The sequence below is a fragment of the Hyposmocoma kahamanoa genome, unplaced genomic scaffold (assembly GCF_003589595.1).
Source record: "Hyposmocoma kahamanoa isolate Upper Pololo Valley unplaced genomic scaffold, ASM358959v1 93, whole genome shotgun sequence".
NCBI classification, from domain to species: Eukaryota; Metazoa; Arthropoda; class Insecta; order Lepidoptera; family Cosmopterigidae; genus Hyposmocoma; species Hyposmocoma kahamanoa.
Window position 1 is genome coordinate 18,240,854 of NW_020654810.1, and position 16,834 is coordinate 18,257,687.

The following is a 16,834-nucleotide window of genomic DNA, read 5'->3' on the forward strand; positions in this document are numbered from 1 at the left end:
TTACCCCACCCTGGCCGGAACCCATGCTGCGCGTTTGACAAGTATGGATCAATTTATGGGAAGATCTTATTGTAGAGTATGGACTCGAACACTTTGACGAAGGTGGATAGTACTGCTACTGGTTTCTAGTCCAATACATCTGTGCTGATCCCACTTTTCGGTACTGGGGTAACACGCGTAATTTTCCACTGCTCCGGGTATACATTGGCGTACAGACAGATATTAAATATATGTTGAAGGGGCTGGGCTAAAACTGATGCTCAGTCCCACACTATGTATGGTGGTATTCCGTCTGCCCCTACCGATTTTTCGGGTTTGAGACATCTAAGCGCATTTAGAACGTCTTTTAAGGAGAGACAAGCTACATGAACGCGTTCGACAGTCGCCTCACTACCAGCCGCCGCGGCTGTGACCTCCGCTTCAAGTAACGGAGTATCGGCACTGTAAATCGAATGGAAATATTCCGTAAAAGCCTGAGCACTCTGTGAGTTGTCTAGTACCCGGCCGATTCTTGTGACCAGGGGCTTACCTCGACTCGAGGTTTATTTTTTATGTAGGACCAAAAGGATTTAGGGTCTTTATTAATTTCATTTTCAATCCGAGTTCTATAATTTTCGTATGCAATTTCTATATTTTTCTTTACTAGTGCTCTGTGGTGTGAAAACAATTATTAATCCTCAGAAGCCTCGATGTCTTGTACAATTTATGATATTTGACCTTCTGTTTTGTACCCTGAATAATTTCAGCGGTATACCACTCCGGGTAGGAGCACGTTCTCTTTTTTATAGGCCTACGCTGAGGTGTGCAGCTGCTAATCACCTTATATAAAGTTGAGTAGAATAAATCTATTGCATCGTTTACATTATTGATTCCACACAACGAACGCCCATCAATTGTACTTAATTATGCGTATAACATTTGGAAATGGCATTTTAAAAAGTTCCATTTTACAATATATTTATTATTATTAATTCTATCAACACTAAAAACATAAGGAAGCGGCTTACGATTCTGTACATTTTTGTTTCTCATTTTAGAACAATATATGCTTAATGGGGGATGATACGGATCGGGGGGTACCAAGTGGTCTAATTCTGCCTGTATTTTCAACTGATAGGTGTGTAAGTTTGATGGTACTACGTCCAAAATGCGGTTACTACAGTCAGTGATTTCATTGTATTGACGAAATTCGCAGACAGTAACAAAAAACTCATGATAATATTGTATGTCCAGACTCGCGGAGTATAAATTAAGATCACCAATTAAAATCAAATTTTTCTATTTTGTACAACATTGTTCTAATATGTAAAATACAAATGTTTCTCCCGGACCGGAAATCGAACCCAGGACCTCTGCGTGGCAGACCAGCATGGTAAACGTTCGGCCACTATGGCAGTTAAAGAAGGTATTTTTCTTTATATTCACGAAAGTTAGTAATTAAATACCTTATTTTTAAATTTCTAAAGAATTTTTAAATGTTCTATGAATAATGTATTAAATAAGGTACTATTCATATTAAGTACTGTTTGAATCTAAAACAGACTTGCGATTACTGATATGATCACTAGAAGACGAAATGACGATTAAGGCGAATAGAAAGAGAGAAACGTTTATTCGACTATTCACAAATAATATTACAAACACTACAACTAGATACAAAAAGTCTGTTGAAAACAAAAAGAATATAATAGATTGTAATGGGTACACAAAGCGAGGAAGAGTGAAGAAGACGAGACCGCGATGAGCTCCGTCCCACCCGGTGGAAGCGGCAGCCAACGATCGAGAACGACAATTCTATGAGCTTTCATCAGAGTATCCCACCCGGTGGAAGTATTGGAGTGCCACTCATATCATATAATTCGACGTAAAGCAAATATCTTTTTTTTTTAAGGACATTTTGCAGTTGGCCGCTGATGGCCTTCACTGCGCCACCGGAGAAAAGGGCGAGCTGAAGGCTCATAACCCCTAAAATAAACTTTAAGCTAAGTAGCGGGCCTGAGGGCGCCCAAGTGGGCACGGACCTCGGCTCAGGGCGCTACTGGAGACTTCCGCCAGAAGGGCGTGCTGTAGGAGAGAATCTACCAGTGTACGTGCTGAAATGAGGGGCTCTACGACCTCGCCGGCGAGGACGGTTGGTGCGTGCGGGACAGGACTGACTAGCGATCTGGTTGACCTTCAAAGTGGCGAGAGTGATAGGGTCGTTGAGGACTTCCCTTGGCCGACGGGTCCTACGTACGCGGTGGGGTTGTTCCCTGATGGGGTCGTAAGAGGATGCAGCCACCACTAGGGGGTTGGGTTGGTGCGGAGCAGAGTCGAAGTATTTCCTCGATGCCTGTTTCATGAATTGGGCTATTGTGGGGAGCCGTAAATCTATGTGGAGGTTAGCGTTGCGCAGGTACCACGGGGCACCCGTCGCGTTGCGCATGAATCTAACTTGGAGAGCCTGCAGGCGGCGTATTAGCGCGGGATTTGCCTGAGCGAATGCGACGCTGGCGTACGTCATGATTGGACGGATGCAGGTCGTGTATAATCTCACCTTATTGCGAAGAAAGCTATTATTAACACACAAAAACAGCTTATATGGTAATTTAGTGAACACTTCGTTAGCGCGATCTATTTTGATCCCAACGCCATCTAGCGGTAAGGTGAGTTTACTAATATTTCTCGTAGATATTACAAGATTATAAATTAAAGTACACAATATTAGCCGAAAATGTTAGCAAGCTTAGCTTTATACTGCGCAGAGCCTCAGCAATGGTTTTCAGCTGGTGTCTAAGAAGAGGTTATCTTCCAACCTCCTCTTAGGCACCAAGTGGGTTTCAAATATTAGTATTTACTAACCTAATCTATTTGAAACAAAGAGTAAAAAAAAATAAAATTACAAGTTACAAGATGACAAAACTAATCAAAAACGAGAATATATTTATAATTGTAAATATCCTATCAATGTGCATTATGCTCAAAATACAGATATAAATTACAATATAAAAAATAAAAAATGTTCATAATAAAAATAGGCGGTTTTTTCAATACCAATCATATACATATATACAAAGCTTATAGCTAAGAAGCTATAAAATCATAAAGATATGATTCTCTACAATGTCACTCTAATACTAACGACATGAACTATAATAACTTTGGGTTTGAAATAAATATCGTCGATTCAGTAAACATGACGCCCTAAATTAATTGTAAAACTTGTCCGCGTTTGAATAATCCACCGCTTAAACGCTGGCGACGAATTCGAAAATAATGAGCGGTGTTACACTTGTAAGGGCTGTATCAATTACTGCCCAGGAATATACAACGTGTAAGTACGGTCGTAGTAGTTAAAGCAAAAGCAATGTAATACAAATACAAATAACCGTCACATTAACCGAAACTAAAAAATTAGAATACAAGATAGCAACGTTTTATTGACGATCTCCGTGGCCGAATGGCTTGCCCACCAGTTTTCGTGGTGTCGCCATCTCTGAGGTCCCGGGTTCGATCCTCGGCCGAGTCAATGTAGAAAACTAACTTTTCTATATTGTCTCGGGTCTGGGTGTTTGTGGTACTGTCATTAGTTCGGATTTCCATAACAAAAGTGCTTTATCGAGTTCTTAACTTTTCGCGATTGTTACACATAGGAAATGAAACTATTTTTCCGGATTAAAACGCGTGTATTTGTTTCTTCATATAAACCTACGTTTCGGGCCCTTTACAGGTCCCATGGTAACGGTTGACTAAAAACATTGACTGAAAAGTACTTTAGTTACTTACTTTGGAATCACCCAACGTATATGATGTCTAATAATTATTTATTTATATTTGTTTATATTTAATAAATAAGAATTAGACATAAAATAAACTAACATGCTTTAACATCGACTTAGCCTTGTTCAACCTTTAAAGAAAGAAAATTAAATTCAAACAAGATCCATTTCTTTCAGATTTTAGAACAAAGTAGAAACGGCTAAAAGTTACGAAATTGTAATTTAATAAATAAAAAATTCTCTTTCAATCATAATAGTATGGAAGGATATGGTACTCTTCTCAATCTTTGAAATGATTAAACTTTTTTAAATATTTGGATTATCCAAATGTTCAGGTATAAATAAATAATCGTAAATAAATAAATAGTCGTTGTATTGCAAATGTAATTTAAAAATCGGTTGCAAATTCTACAAAAACTCCTGTTACTCCTCTTATTCAAAAGTAAAAACTTTTATTTTGCGTTACTATACTAAAATTATTGTTTATACTTTGAGTAAACAGGACATTACGGGTTCAATATTAAAATCAAATTTACTTCCCGCCTTGTCCGCGGCCTGCCTTATATTAAACTCATAGAGCCAACTAACGTACGGTTAGAAAAATAATGTTTATAGATTACGTAATGTGACTTACAAAGTAAACATTCTGTGAAACAAAAGGATTTATATAACATTAAATTATAATGTTTGAATCGTATTACAAATTATATAAAACTGAGAAACCCAACACTTGATAAGTATAACTGAACACAAAATTTTCAATAACTACATTTTTTTAGTCAATAACCTTACTTGCTGCCACTACATCTTACATTCTAGTGACCAAACACGACAACATCAATTAAAATCGCATTTCGTCACCACACGTAACTCCATCATACAAGCCTTTAAACCATTACGTGTTTATTCATAATTCCTTTCTATATCCATGGTTTTTAAACTATAATTAAACTTGAAAGTACCTATAACACGCTATGTGTATATATCTAGTTCAATAACAACGTCGAGTTAAGGGTTATTGCATAAGAACTTAACATCAACCGATATTTACGGACCCAAACTACCCATGATACGGGGGATGAGACACAATTGTGTACTATTTTTGTCCTTACCAAAAAAGTCATTATTATTTCATTTGACGGTTCTTCGTCCTTTTTTCAAATCGGTTAAAAATCATTAGAAAAGGAGTTACCTGATATTATTTATTATTTTCGGTAATTGTATTATGTAACTACTTGAAATAATTTGTTGCCACTAGTTCTATTATTCTTGAAATATAATTTAATAAAACTACTCAATAGAAGTAGTGGGAACGAACCCATTAGATGACCTCACTGGCACAGCGGTTAGTGTAGTAGAGGCTAAATTAAAAGGTCCCAAGTTTAATTCACAGAACTAATTAAGGAAAACGAAATCTTCTATATTAGTTCTATTTTGGGTGTTTTAGGTCGACCTAAAACACCGGACAACTCTAACACCGGAGTGCATTCCGTTGCATTAACACTCATAATCATAATATAAGGAATTACTTAACAAACTTATAAAATCCTTTTTTTTGCCATTGACCTTGGACCTACGTAATTAGTGTGGTTATTTAGCATATTTATGATAAATATTATAATAAAACGTCGTGTACATTCCACTGCCCAGCATGTGTCTCCTCTATGTGCGTAATTACGCGAGCTGCATTCTGACATTAGATTCTAAGTTAGAAATTAGTCTGAAAGGAAAATTTTTTCTGAGTGTTTTTTCTGAGTGTTCGATCTTTGTATTAATAATTATAACAAACTAGTGGAGTAATTTCACAAAAAATAATTGAATATCAATTCAATAAAAATTTAATTAATACAGTGAATAGCGACATCTCTCGCCAGGGCTGGTAGCTGTAAAGGTACTAACTGGGTGATAAATCTGTTAAGGATTTCTCATAGATGGCGCTACGACTAAAAAGTCGATGAAAGACCAAGTACAAAGACACGACGCAAGCAAATAGAAAAATTCGTGAAGTCCGTTGGTTCGTTCCGTGGCTTAGTTGGTATAGCGTCTGGCACGGTATGCAAGAAGACGTCGGTTCGAATCCGACCGGATTGAAGGAATTTTTTCTGAGTGTTTTTTCTGAGTGTTCGATCTTTGTATTAATAATTATAACAAACTAGTGGAGTAATTTCACAAAAAATAATTGAATATCAATTCAATAAAAATTTAATTAATCATAACGTTTTTTTATTAAAAAACCGACCACAAAAGTTTGTGGAATTACATCTATATGCAAAGTTTTATTGAAATCGGTTAACAGAAAGTGAGTGAAATTCAACGTTCTGAATTCATCACCTAATTTGCCACATTTAGAAGTGAAATATTTTCTTCAAATTTGAGTGAGACCATTACTGAGGTATCTCCTTTCTAACAAAAAAAGATTCATCGAAACCGGTTCACAAATGTCGAAGTAATCGCGTAACTATACAGTCGAATTGAAAACCTCCTCCTTTTTGTAAAGTCGGTTAAAAACATGATATTCATCATCACTTTCCATCAAGTAAGATGGATGCCAAATGTGCACTTACATTCTCAAAGATGTCATCCCATTCAATCATACCTCTTTTAATTCCAGCTATCATTTGGAAAATGTCTATATATACACAGTCAAAGTTGAATGTGTATATATATATATATATGTATATATATATATACACTTAAAGTTGAATGTGTATATATATGTATATACATTTGGTATTTTATTTCAGAGATACCTATATAATATACCAAAAGAAATAGTCAATAAAAACGTTAAATATCAATTAATTTTAATTTTAAAACCTTATGGCTGTAACTCTACAATTTAATTTTAATATGTTTACATAATTATTTACAATCATTTTAATCTGTTTGTCTATAAAATATCACAGTCGTGCACTTGGTGGTAAGCAACACGTCCGTAACAGTTACAGTGCCATTTAGAGCTTTAAATCGCAAAGATTTGAGGAACACTGCCACTGCGCCCGTCACCCTGAGACATAAGTTGACAAGTCCCGTGTGCCTGTAATTTCACCAGGTTCTGATACAATGCTACGTAAGCGTGCTGTATTTGCCTATTATAGGGTTTATGCTCTAGTAATTTCTGCAGTATAATTTTATGTCCATGTATAGTAGTGTATTTCTGTTGGCGAATCCAATAAATAAATGAATAAATTTTATTGTTACAGAGTGAAGATGGGCAGATAACACATAAACTGTTCCGGCCGTCTACTTCCAAAGTGTGAGTTACTATTCCCATAAAAATAAGTTAAGTTATATAAATATATAAAGGTAAATTCAAGAGCTTTCAGAACGAAAAAATAATTATTTCACAATATAGGCATCAAATAGACATACGCGAGTATTTATTTGTATTTCAGCACTCTTTGAGAAATGTATTACGATACAAACTCACAGGACTTCGTAGTATGTTCGCACAATAAAAAGTATTATCATTAACCAAAATAATATCATTTTCACCAAGTATTAACAAATAATTATCGTTCACCCAAAAATTTTCATTTCATTTCATTTTAAATATTGTTTACCAATTTCAAAATATTTATGATTATTATGGTATTTAAAAAAAACAGCATTTGAAAAGTGAAAGATTTTTTAACTCATTCCCGATTCCCAATTCATCCAGAGCTCATTCATGATTCTGTTTTTAATACAACACTAATTTTCTATAACTGGCGTAGTACTTTAACACCCTAAGTAGATTCATTCAGCTGTGTAACAGTAGAGCTCCTTGTGATAGAGTTCGTTCAGGCAAGTACTATCACCGTATCTGTTTCTGCCGCCAAAGAGTAATGCTCATTACTGCATTTCAGCTGGTGAAATTACAGGCATATGGGGCTTGTCAACTTATGTCTCAAGGTGACAGGCGCAGTGGTAGAGCCCCTGAGATCTTTGTAATTTAAAGATCTGAGTGGCACTCCAACTGTTATAGACAGGTTTGTTACTTACCGCCAGGAGAACGACTTGTTCGTCCCGTCATATGCCATGTTTTATTTCCTAAAACAAACATAAATAAAGTCATCAATTGTTACTTTTTGCTCCACAATCTCCATTCAAAACATTGTACAAACCCTTGGGCGCCAATTAAATAAGATATAAAGCTTACAACTGTCACGTATTTATTTGTTCTTATTTATATAACATAAATATGTGCGAGGGAGCGTGATCCTCGTGCTGTAATTATTGTGACTTATTGGCGAACGAAGATAACATAAAGTTCACGACCAGCATTTACAGAGCTTTACTTCAATATTACTCAAGAGTCAAGATGTGTTTGTATTTTAGAAAGCTGTTCAATGTTCTAGCATTTATAAATTATATTCAAAAAATGAATAATGAATATATCTCTGAAGTTTTTACAAAAAAATCTTTTATAACGCACACAGGGAAACCTTGCATCGCGGGTGCAATGGAATCACGCATAGGCAACCACAATTACACCCAACTCACGAGAGAAATAAGTGCAGGCCGTTCGAAATTTCTCCTGACCCAGGAATCGAACCCGGGACTTCTGGCGTGGCAAAGCAGCATGGTGATCGTTCGGCGACTGAGGCAGTTATCTATTTATTTTTTATGTTATAATAAATTCTCTTTTATATTTTATTAAGTTGACTTTCAAAATTGCAGAAATTACTCTAGAAATTCAAATTACTTGATAAATATTTCACACATATTATGACAGACATGAATGTCATTAGTATAGTTAGCAGAATCCTGCAATTCGTGACCCATACACCGAAATGTAACCTAATATAACCTAAAATATGTAAAGGTCTTATTACATTGGCCGGTGCGCTGCGAGGGTTGTGGCAGCTTTATCTCGCGACTGTTGATCGTGACTGCGACGCAGATTCGCGTAATTGCGCTGATTATGAACGAATCGTGATCATGATGTACACGTACGACTCCCTGCGGACCACGTAAATAGCCTATAAAAATTACTGCGTAAATGAGATTGGCGATTTTATTGTCAGTGTTTGTAAATTCATGATCTGATGGATGTTGTTTACCCTTATATCGGGATTTACAAAATAATATTAGTCACAATTTTCTCCAAACCAAGTCTAAGCTGTTTAAATGCTTTAACCACCATACGAGTTAATGACACTTTGTAGTTAGTATACGGAACTTTGAAAACTTATAAACTTTTTCGGACCAGTTAAGAACAGAACATGATAAGTACACAAAATCATCATGACTATACGCACAATTGACAAACCCATAAATTCGCACACACCTAAAATTGTTTCCGGTAACTATATCAAATAACGAAGTAAGAAAATGAGTCTACTCAACCTTGTTGCAAAGTTTGATCAAATAAAACAAAGTTTTGAACAAACGAATGCATTAAAGTCACCAGCAAAGTGATCCAATCGTAATATCGCACTCCAGGCATCAAAAGTTAGTATGCATTGACTTTGAAAAGTCGTCCAAAACTAAGTTAGGTTATGTTTATGAAACTATTCGGATACGGGTGTGTGCCGCCGATACACATGCAAGAACTCACGCCCAACTTGAGGCATAGTTCGCTAAGTGGAACAGCTGTAAAACAAAGTAGCGAAGGGTCTAGGAACTTAGTGTGTACGTTCGCAAACTATTCGTCGCTACGAACACATGTCCTCGATCGCGAGCTGCGGCGTCGGCGCCTCTGCAGCCCTCGGCCCTCAGCTCCCAACTTTGACAGTTTAATTCGGGAAGTGGTGTCGGCCGACGACCGCGTTTGATTTATAAATAAGTTGAACTAGGTTCAACTAAAGTATTGCGGCGGGATGATAACGAACGTTGCCTACGCTCCCCGCGCGCCGCAAACCCGCCCCGCGCGGCGCCCCCCTCGGCGCCCGCGTGCAGATAAACTTTTAAAATGACTTTGGAAGCTTTTGAGCTTTTAATCGGTAAAGTTGTACAGACAGACAGTTCGGGCACAATCCTCGAACCGCTTGCGCCGGCGACGGCGGCCGCAAAACTTTGTTTTACAGGACTACTTTTCTTCTTGTTTCAAGGTTGGACTCTTAAAACAAACTCCAGTTCGACGGAGTTCGTGAACTCGGGCGCCAACAATTTACAAATTTCTCTCTTTCATAACAACTAACTGCCGCTCGGCGCGCCGGCGAAAGTTGTCCTGCGTAGATCTTAATCGCATTGTCTGTTGCGCTCGCGGCATGAACAGCTGACTGTGACGACACAGTTTATCGAACTTTTGCTTAATTCCACCGCGATACGTAAGCAAACAATAAACTGGCGCCACGCTACGTAGCTACTGCATCCACCGATGGAGTGCTGAATATGGTAGACGGATTAACTCTCAAAATGTTACAATACTCTCTGACTGCTCGAATGTGTTTACTATGACGTTTGTACGTCTATGGTGTGGCTAAGAGTCGACTTGGCAGCAGACGTCGGCCGGCGCCCTCCGACGCGTATATTCAATTTATTTAAGTGACATTGATAGCATCGACTGCGGTTGAAAAAACTCGTCTGCCAAATTTGACGGTGCGTCCCCTCGGCGGCGACTTTTTTCTGCTAACGCCTCACCTGCCCCTCGCCAAGTGGCTTCGCGTGAAAAACACTGATTGACCTTTAATGTGTAGCCGTCTGCTAGCATACGATTCGCGTTAGAACCTTTCTCTAAAAGCTTTCATGTAGATGTGTTCCGAGGGGCGTTCATTTTCCTTATATACTTCACAAAAAGAAAATACATCGACACATGGGTAGACACGTTTTCTTGGAAGGCCGCAAATTCTAATTTTCTGAGTGCTCTAGCTTCGGTTGCAATAGCGGGAGGTCGAATCATGTTAGGTACGTGCTTATGTACTACAAAATAGACGGTAACATAAGCTAAATGCGGTATCGGGTATTGCGCGTAAATTTTACGTAACTAGAAATAAATAGGTTGCGGGTGTGGGGGCGGGACGGAATGGGCGGACTGTGCGCGCGCAGCCCCCGCTCCCCGCAACCGCGATGGCCCGCCGACAGCCGCCGCCGCCGCATAGACCGCGCGGCGCGCCCCGCATCCACCCGTTACGTTCGCATCCGCTCCGCCGCGCTGCCGCCGCCGCTGCTCATTGCCCACCGGCAAACTTTTCCGACGTAGACGCGCTACGCGGTGCTACGGACTACGAGATGCTCCACTGTTTTCACTGAACACAGGTGCATTTTTACTGTGCAGTGATATTTGGTGAACTCGTGTTTTTTTAAAAACTTTAGTGCGCGATGAGGGCTCGCCCCTCCGTTTTATAACGATGTCGGCTCTTGTCCGGTCCGTCTGGTAAGTCACCCTTTATTACCGAAGTTTTCTAGTCAACTGTCTTTCCGAAAGATAAATAGTTGATCGCGCGTTAGTTTTATAATTACGCCAATAGTGTTTTGGTTTTTGCTAAAGATACGGAATTTATTTCAGCAGTTCGTTCTACGTCGGTGAAATGCTCAAGAAGTGTCAAGATAAAAATTAAAAAGTTTACGCACAAATCCCACGCTCGTAAAACCATTTCACGAAATGCTTTCAATGTATGTTACTTAAAGTAAACGATTTATTTACTAATGTTAGGCAAAGCTGTATGAAGTAGGGATGAATTAATTATATTTGTCGCAGTGATTAGGTTGATTCGTCGCCGGCGCTCGCGGCGCGGCTCGGTTAAAGCGTTTGGCAAATAACCGCGACGTTGCCGCGAACGCGGAATACGTAATCGCGAGGTTAACCTTGTTACCAAATAACCCTTTACTGTAAACTGTGCATAATTTTGATTAATAAACCAATTACTTAACGAAACAAACGATTATATACGTTATTCATTACTTATTGAATATTGGTACAATAATTATATCTACTCTTTATAACTCTATAATTGTCTGAAAATTATTTAATTTACAATTTCAAAAAAAAACAGAAATTTTCTTTTGTTAATGACTTATAATATAAAGTGAACCATAAATAAATATATAGGCAAACGGTTTCATTTCCAGTTATATAGAATTGTGAACATAGATCAAATCAATCGCCTTTTAAAATACAACAAATATTTATAATGTATTTATGCAACAACATATTGATTGTAATAATAAGAGAAAACGAATAAACAGCGTTCATATAATTTAAATCTTCAATTTGCTACACATGCTCCTTAGTACAAAAAAGTTCAACGCCTTGGACATCAGTTTGGCTCCGTTAAATCTTTTAACTACAGTTTCGTGCACTACTAATAATGAATAACTTTATAATAGAGAACTACTTAGTTTACGACAACATCTGAATACATTGCAATGAATAGGTATGTAGTGAAAAAAAGTGACCTCGTAACAACATATTTATCTGTATGCCAGTTTTAGTAAATATGAAAAATGTTACTATATACCACCTGTGTAAAACACATAATATGCAAATAAATCTCAATGAAACGTACTTAAATTGAATAAATTAATATGTCAAAAAATCAAATTGTTTGGTGCATATTTTTATAATTACACTTGTTATTTATACGAGAACGGCAGTATACAAATGTTTATAAAAAGTTTTAGCAATATAGACAAAGAACGAGAATAAGCAATGAAGCAATTGATTTAAAGAATGTGATATAAAAACTACCATATAATATCAACGTAAATACATTAGTAGGGGTAGATAATATAGGTGAGTTGCAGTGACGGGGTGCCCGAAAATGAAATTTTGTAGCTGGTACAAAATTTCGTATGGCTACGGTAATAACGGTCAAACATTAAACAGACCTTAGCGTCTCCCAAACTGCTCATTAATTTACTGGATATAATTCTTTATAAAGAATGGGCCTAAATAAACAGAAATCCTGCCCTGGTTTTCATTAATAAATTCCTATAGTAACTATAGTCCGTATGAAGTTATACACTGTTCGTAAAAATCTAAGGTCTTATTTATTTGTTTTTAAGGGATAACAAGCAATTGTACATGGTATGATTACATTCGTTGTGAAATTCACTGACAAGTACACGTACAATCAACAACATTATCCTCATATTACTATTAAAATTGTCATGTGTGATGAGTAAGGTAAAACTAAAACAAGTAAAAAGTAAACAAAAAAGAAATTAGCTCAGGGCTTCAATAATAACTTTTTAAATTTAGAAGCAGGTAAACATTGACTTACAATTATATGGACGTCGGGTCCGCGCTAAAAAGTGTCCGAACTTATAGGACGTTAAAATCGTGTACAGAGCGTCATTCACGCTTTAGTCTTCGTTTGTTCGACTGACAGCGAAGCAAGCAAAATTAGACAGTACTGCGATGACATTACAATTTAAATTCAACGTTTTAGTTTTTTCATATTCCTTTACATGTCACTACGTTTAAATAGACTTGGGACATTTTTTTCGTGGTTTTTGTATTAGACCCGTCGTCCATTTATTTGTAAGTCAATGCAGGTAAATGAAATATGTCAATAACACTAAACAAATAATTGTACTGAGAAAGAATATGACGTAGAGAAACTCGCTTGCCAGCATTCGGCAGCGCGCCGTTTTAAACAGCGGGTAGAGCGCGTACGTCGTCGATGAACTGTCATGGGTACATTGTATTTAATATTTTGCACAAGATCTGGATAGTCAATCAAATTGTAATAATTATATTGTAACTCATAACAAAGTACCGTTTATAAATGACCCTGTAATAAACAATTTCAAATATAACACTATTTGTACAATTTCGACTGTATATCTGCTAGAAACAAATCAAATAAGAATAATATAGATGAGTTATTTCTACCGCCCAGCTATAATACGACCATTACTGCGTTTCGATTTTGAAGGGTAAGTGTGCTAATGAAACTACGGGCACATGACTTGTCACCTTTACATCTCATGGCGACGGGTGCATTGGCAGCGCACCTCAGATCTTTGCGATTTAAAGCTCTGAGTGGCACTGCAACTTTTATGAGTAGTCGTGTCTCAACACCAGGTGCACGACTTGTTCGTTCGGCGGTTGGTAAAAAATCATTTATTGAATAACTATAAAAGTCTTACAATCTGACGCGTGATTACGTGTCCTTTCATAACGAAAAATTATTGAACTAGACTATTGGAATAGACTTTGAATTATAGAGGCTGAAATTAAAATGAAAATAAAGCTCTGAGTGATACTGAAACTAATATAAGTAGGCGTGTAGCGTACAACCAGGCACGACGATTTATTTGTCCCATCTTCTCACTTGCTGTAATAAGAAAACGATATTTATTGGGTGATTATTTTTCAAAGTTATTTTAAACAAAACAATTTCGCAAAATACGTTCTGACCAAATTTATTTATCAAATGACGAAGCTCCACGTGGTAAAAAGGAACGGCCAGAGGGCAGGTTAACCGGATTTCACGTGTAACGCCTTACACCGGATTGGGCGGGGCGGCGGTGTTAGTAGAAATAAATGTTACCGCTTTTCCTAATGAAACTTTTATACGCTACCCTACTTGTTTTCGTTTGTTCATATTTAAAGTGAATTGGTACTTGTGTTATTATTAATAACCATTAATCTATTTTATAATTGCAAGCCAAAAATATATAAGTAGTATAGGTACGCTTGTTAATCATGGGTTTAAAAAGTTCCTTTTAGGAATGAGAATAGCAGTGGTGGTTGAATATTTTAATTGGCTTTTAATTTTCTGTACAACATTCAAATATTACCGAGTTCTTAAGTTATCGCGATTGTTACACGCTAGATATTAAATAATTTTTTCGGATCTAAATCGCATATATTTGTTTTGTCAAACAAACCAACGTTTCGGGTTCTTTATAAGTCCCATGACCACGGGAGACCGAAATAATGACAAAAATTTCAAACATTACGTTAATCACATAGGACCGATCCTATGAAAAGTCAAACGCAGGTCGTTTAAGCCGCTGCGTTGCCGTGTTAAACCAAAATACTGTATTATCAAAACCAGTATATTGGGAAAAAGCTGCGTTAAGAATTTTTCGGGTTTTTCTAATTTTTCGTGTTAATAATGTAAAAAGATACATTTAACTTACTTTATACATTAGATATTAAAGTTTTTTGTTTTGATTAAAGATTCTATATAACCATTATAATTATGATACACAAAATAAGCTAATTCTAGTAAAAAAAACTAATAAATTTGTTTAACCTAACACAATAACCAAAAGATTTTTGGTGTAAAGAAGTGACAAAACACTGTATTGTAACTGCAGTGTTTTGTTTTAACACGATAGCGCTCTGGACTCTTACCAATTTTCACGTGTAGCGCCTTGGGATATAAACTATTTTCTATACAATAATCCTGAATATATATGTTGAGTGCATTTTTAAGTAGCAGTAGAGCTCCTCATGAAAGCGTTCGCCCCGGAAAGTACTACTACCTTACCAATTTTGTGCCGCCCAACAGTAATGTGAGGTACTGGTGGAATTACAGGCACATGGGACTTGTCAACTTATGTCTCAGAGTGACAGGCGCAGTGGCAGTGCCCAGTAGAACTTTGCGTTTTAAGACTCTGCGTCGTGTCGCTTATCACCAGGCGCACGACTTGTTCGCCCCGTCTCTTGATATAATAAAAGAATATTACCTTATGACCTTATAAAAGAATATTGAAAAGCTTTTTCAGTCAATAAAAACATATAAAAAGTGGAACTATAAATTCACTTATTAAAACGGATAGAGCCGAGGCAGTTAAAATGAGATCATAACCTAACCGCTTTCATTTATAATACAGTTGTTCTTACTGAAAAGTTCTTACTTAAAAAAAAGAAAAACGTACAGGTGAACGGGTGAGCCGGATTTCACGTGTTACGCTTCGGATCAGATAGGGTCGGGCGGCTTCAGTGGAAACAATTTGAACGCTATCTGATGGGCGGCGAGTGCCTTAATTGTGGTTTATTTCGCGTTGCCGTGTTACACAGAGGATCATGTGTATTTTACGTTATGGTTAGTGGTTCTGGTAAACATTTTTAACATGGGAAGTTTGATTTGTTACATTAGATGTGATACGACACTAGAATATAGCATTATAGCTTTAACAGTTCGACTGTTTGGTTTGTTTTAAGTTTAAACAAGAAAGATATTGACGTCTGAAATTAAATCACTTAAAGCATTATATGCCTTATATACAATGTAATACCTTACAGTATTCAGTTGCTAACACTTACTCATACAAAAACTTGTTTATTAATAGTACCATTTTTTTTACATTCTTTTGTTGTTCCGTTTATCCGTTGTACCACAAGCGATCACAAGTTCATAATCATAATCTATACTTCCTAGCTCTTAGGTTCATCACTCATTCCGCTGTCGGAGCACCTCCCTCCTGGGCATGATCTACCTTGACAAACTTGGAAATCTTTGAATAGGTTACGGACCCAAGTCGGCCGTAGCAAGGAGAGCATGCACAGGTGGGGTTATAGCTCGGAGAGCGCATGTATGTATGGTGTCTCTCTCCAGACAATAGCACACCTTTTGTCGTGCTCTGCGTGTCCCTACACCTGCACTCGCGAGTACCTGTACAGCGCGACTATTAATACTGTGTCAGTCGCTAAGTACTCACAAATATAAACGTCAGAGTGGACACGCTAAAAAGAAGCTCTTAGGTTACTTATTAATTCTTTGATTATTATAAAAACTCACAGAAGTTAATTCTCAGGTTCGCGAGCAAAGGTCAGCAAGTAAAATAATAGTAACAATATAATAAGCATGAAGTGTACGCGAAAACGTGTCCACATGCGACGAGGGTCTTGTCCGCACGAACCCTCGCAAGGAGTACCCTCCAAATAGGGTTGTCGATTTTTGTAACAGGTAGTTGAATCATAACGTATATTTAAAGCTAAAATAGTATTTACGAATCTTTGTCCATCGATATCTAGCAGAACTTGGTTTGATTTTTAATATATATATATATATATATATATATATATATATATATATATATATATATATATATATATATATATACTCAAATATTTCGTATGCCCGTAAAAATATATAATTTCATTAAGAAAGAAGATGTCCCTAATATAAACCCTAGCACTATGTCTAAACTCATGGTACCACAATTTCTTTTAACTAAGATAAACTATT

At 36.9% G+C, this 16,834-nt stretch overlaps 1 protein-coding gene across 1 annotated transcript in view; it reads left to right on the forward strand.

Moving 5' to 3' along the window:
• The first annotated feature begins 10,810 nt into the window (after positions 1 to 10,810).
• The window catches only part of LOC113237265 (myelin transcription factor 1), a 37,926-nt gene continuing 31,902 nt past the window's right edge, over positions 10,811 to 16,834 (forward strand). Inside the window, exon 1 of the mRNA XM_026473655.1 lies at positions 10,811 to 11,058. Within this exon, the coding sequence (XP_026329440.1) occupies positions 11,033 to 11,058 (26 nt within the window). The 5' untranslated portion in view covers positions 10,811 to 11,032. The remainder of the gene's footprint in view (positions 11,059 to 16,834) is intronic.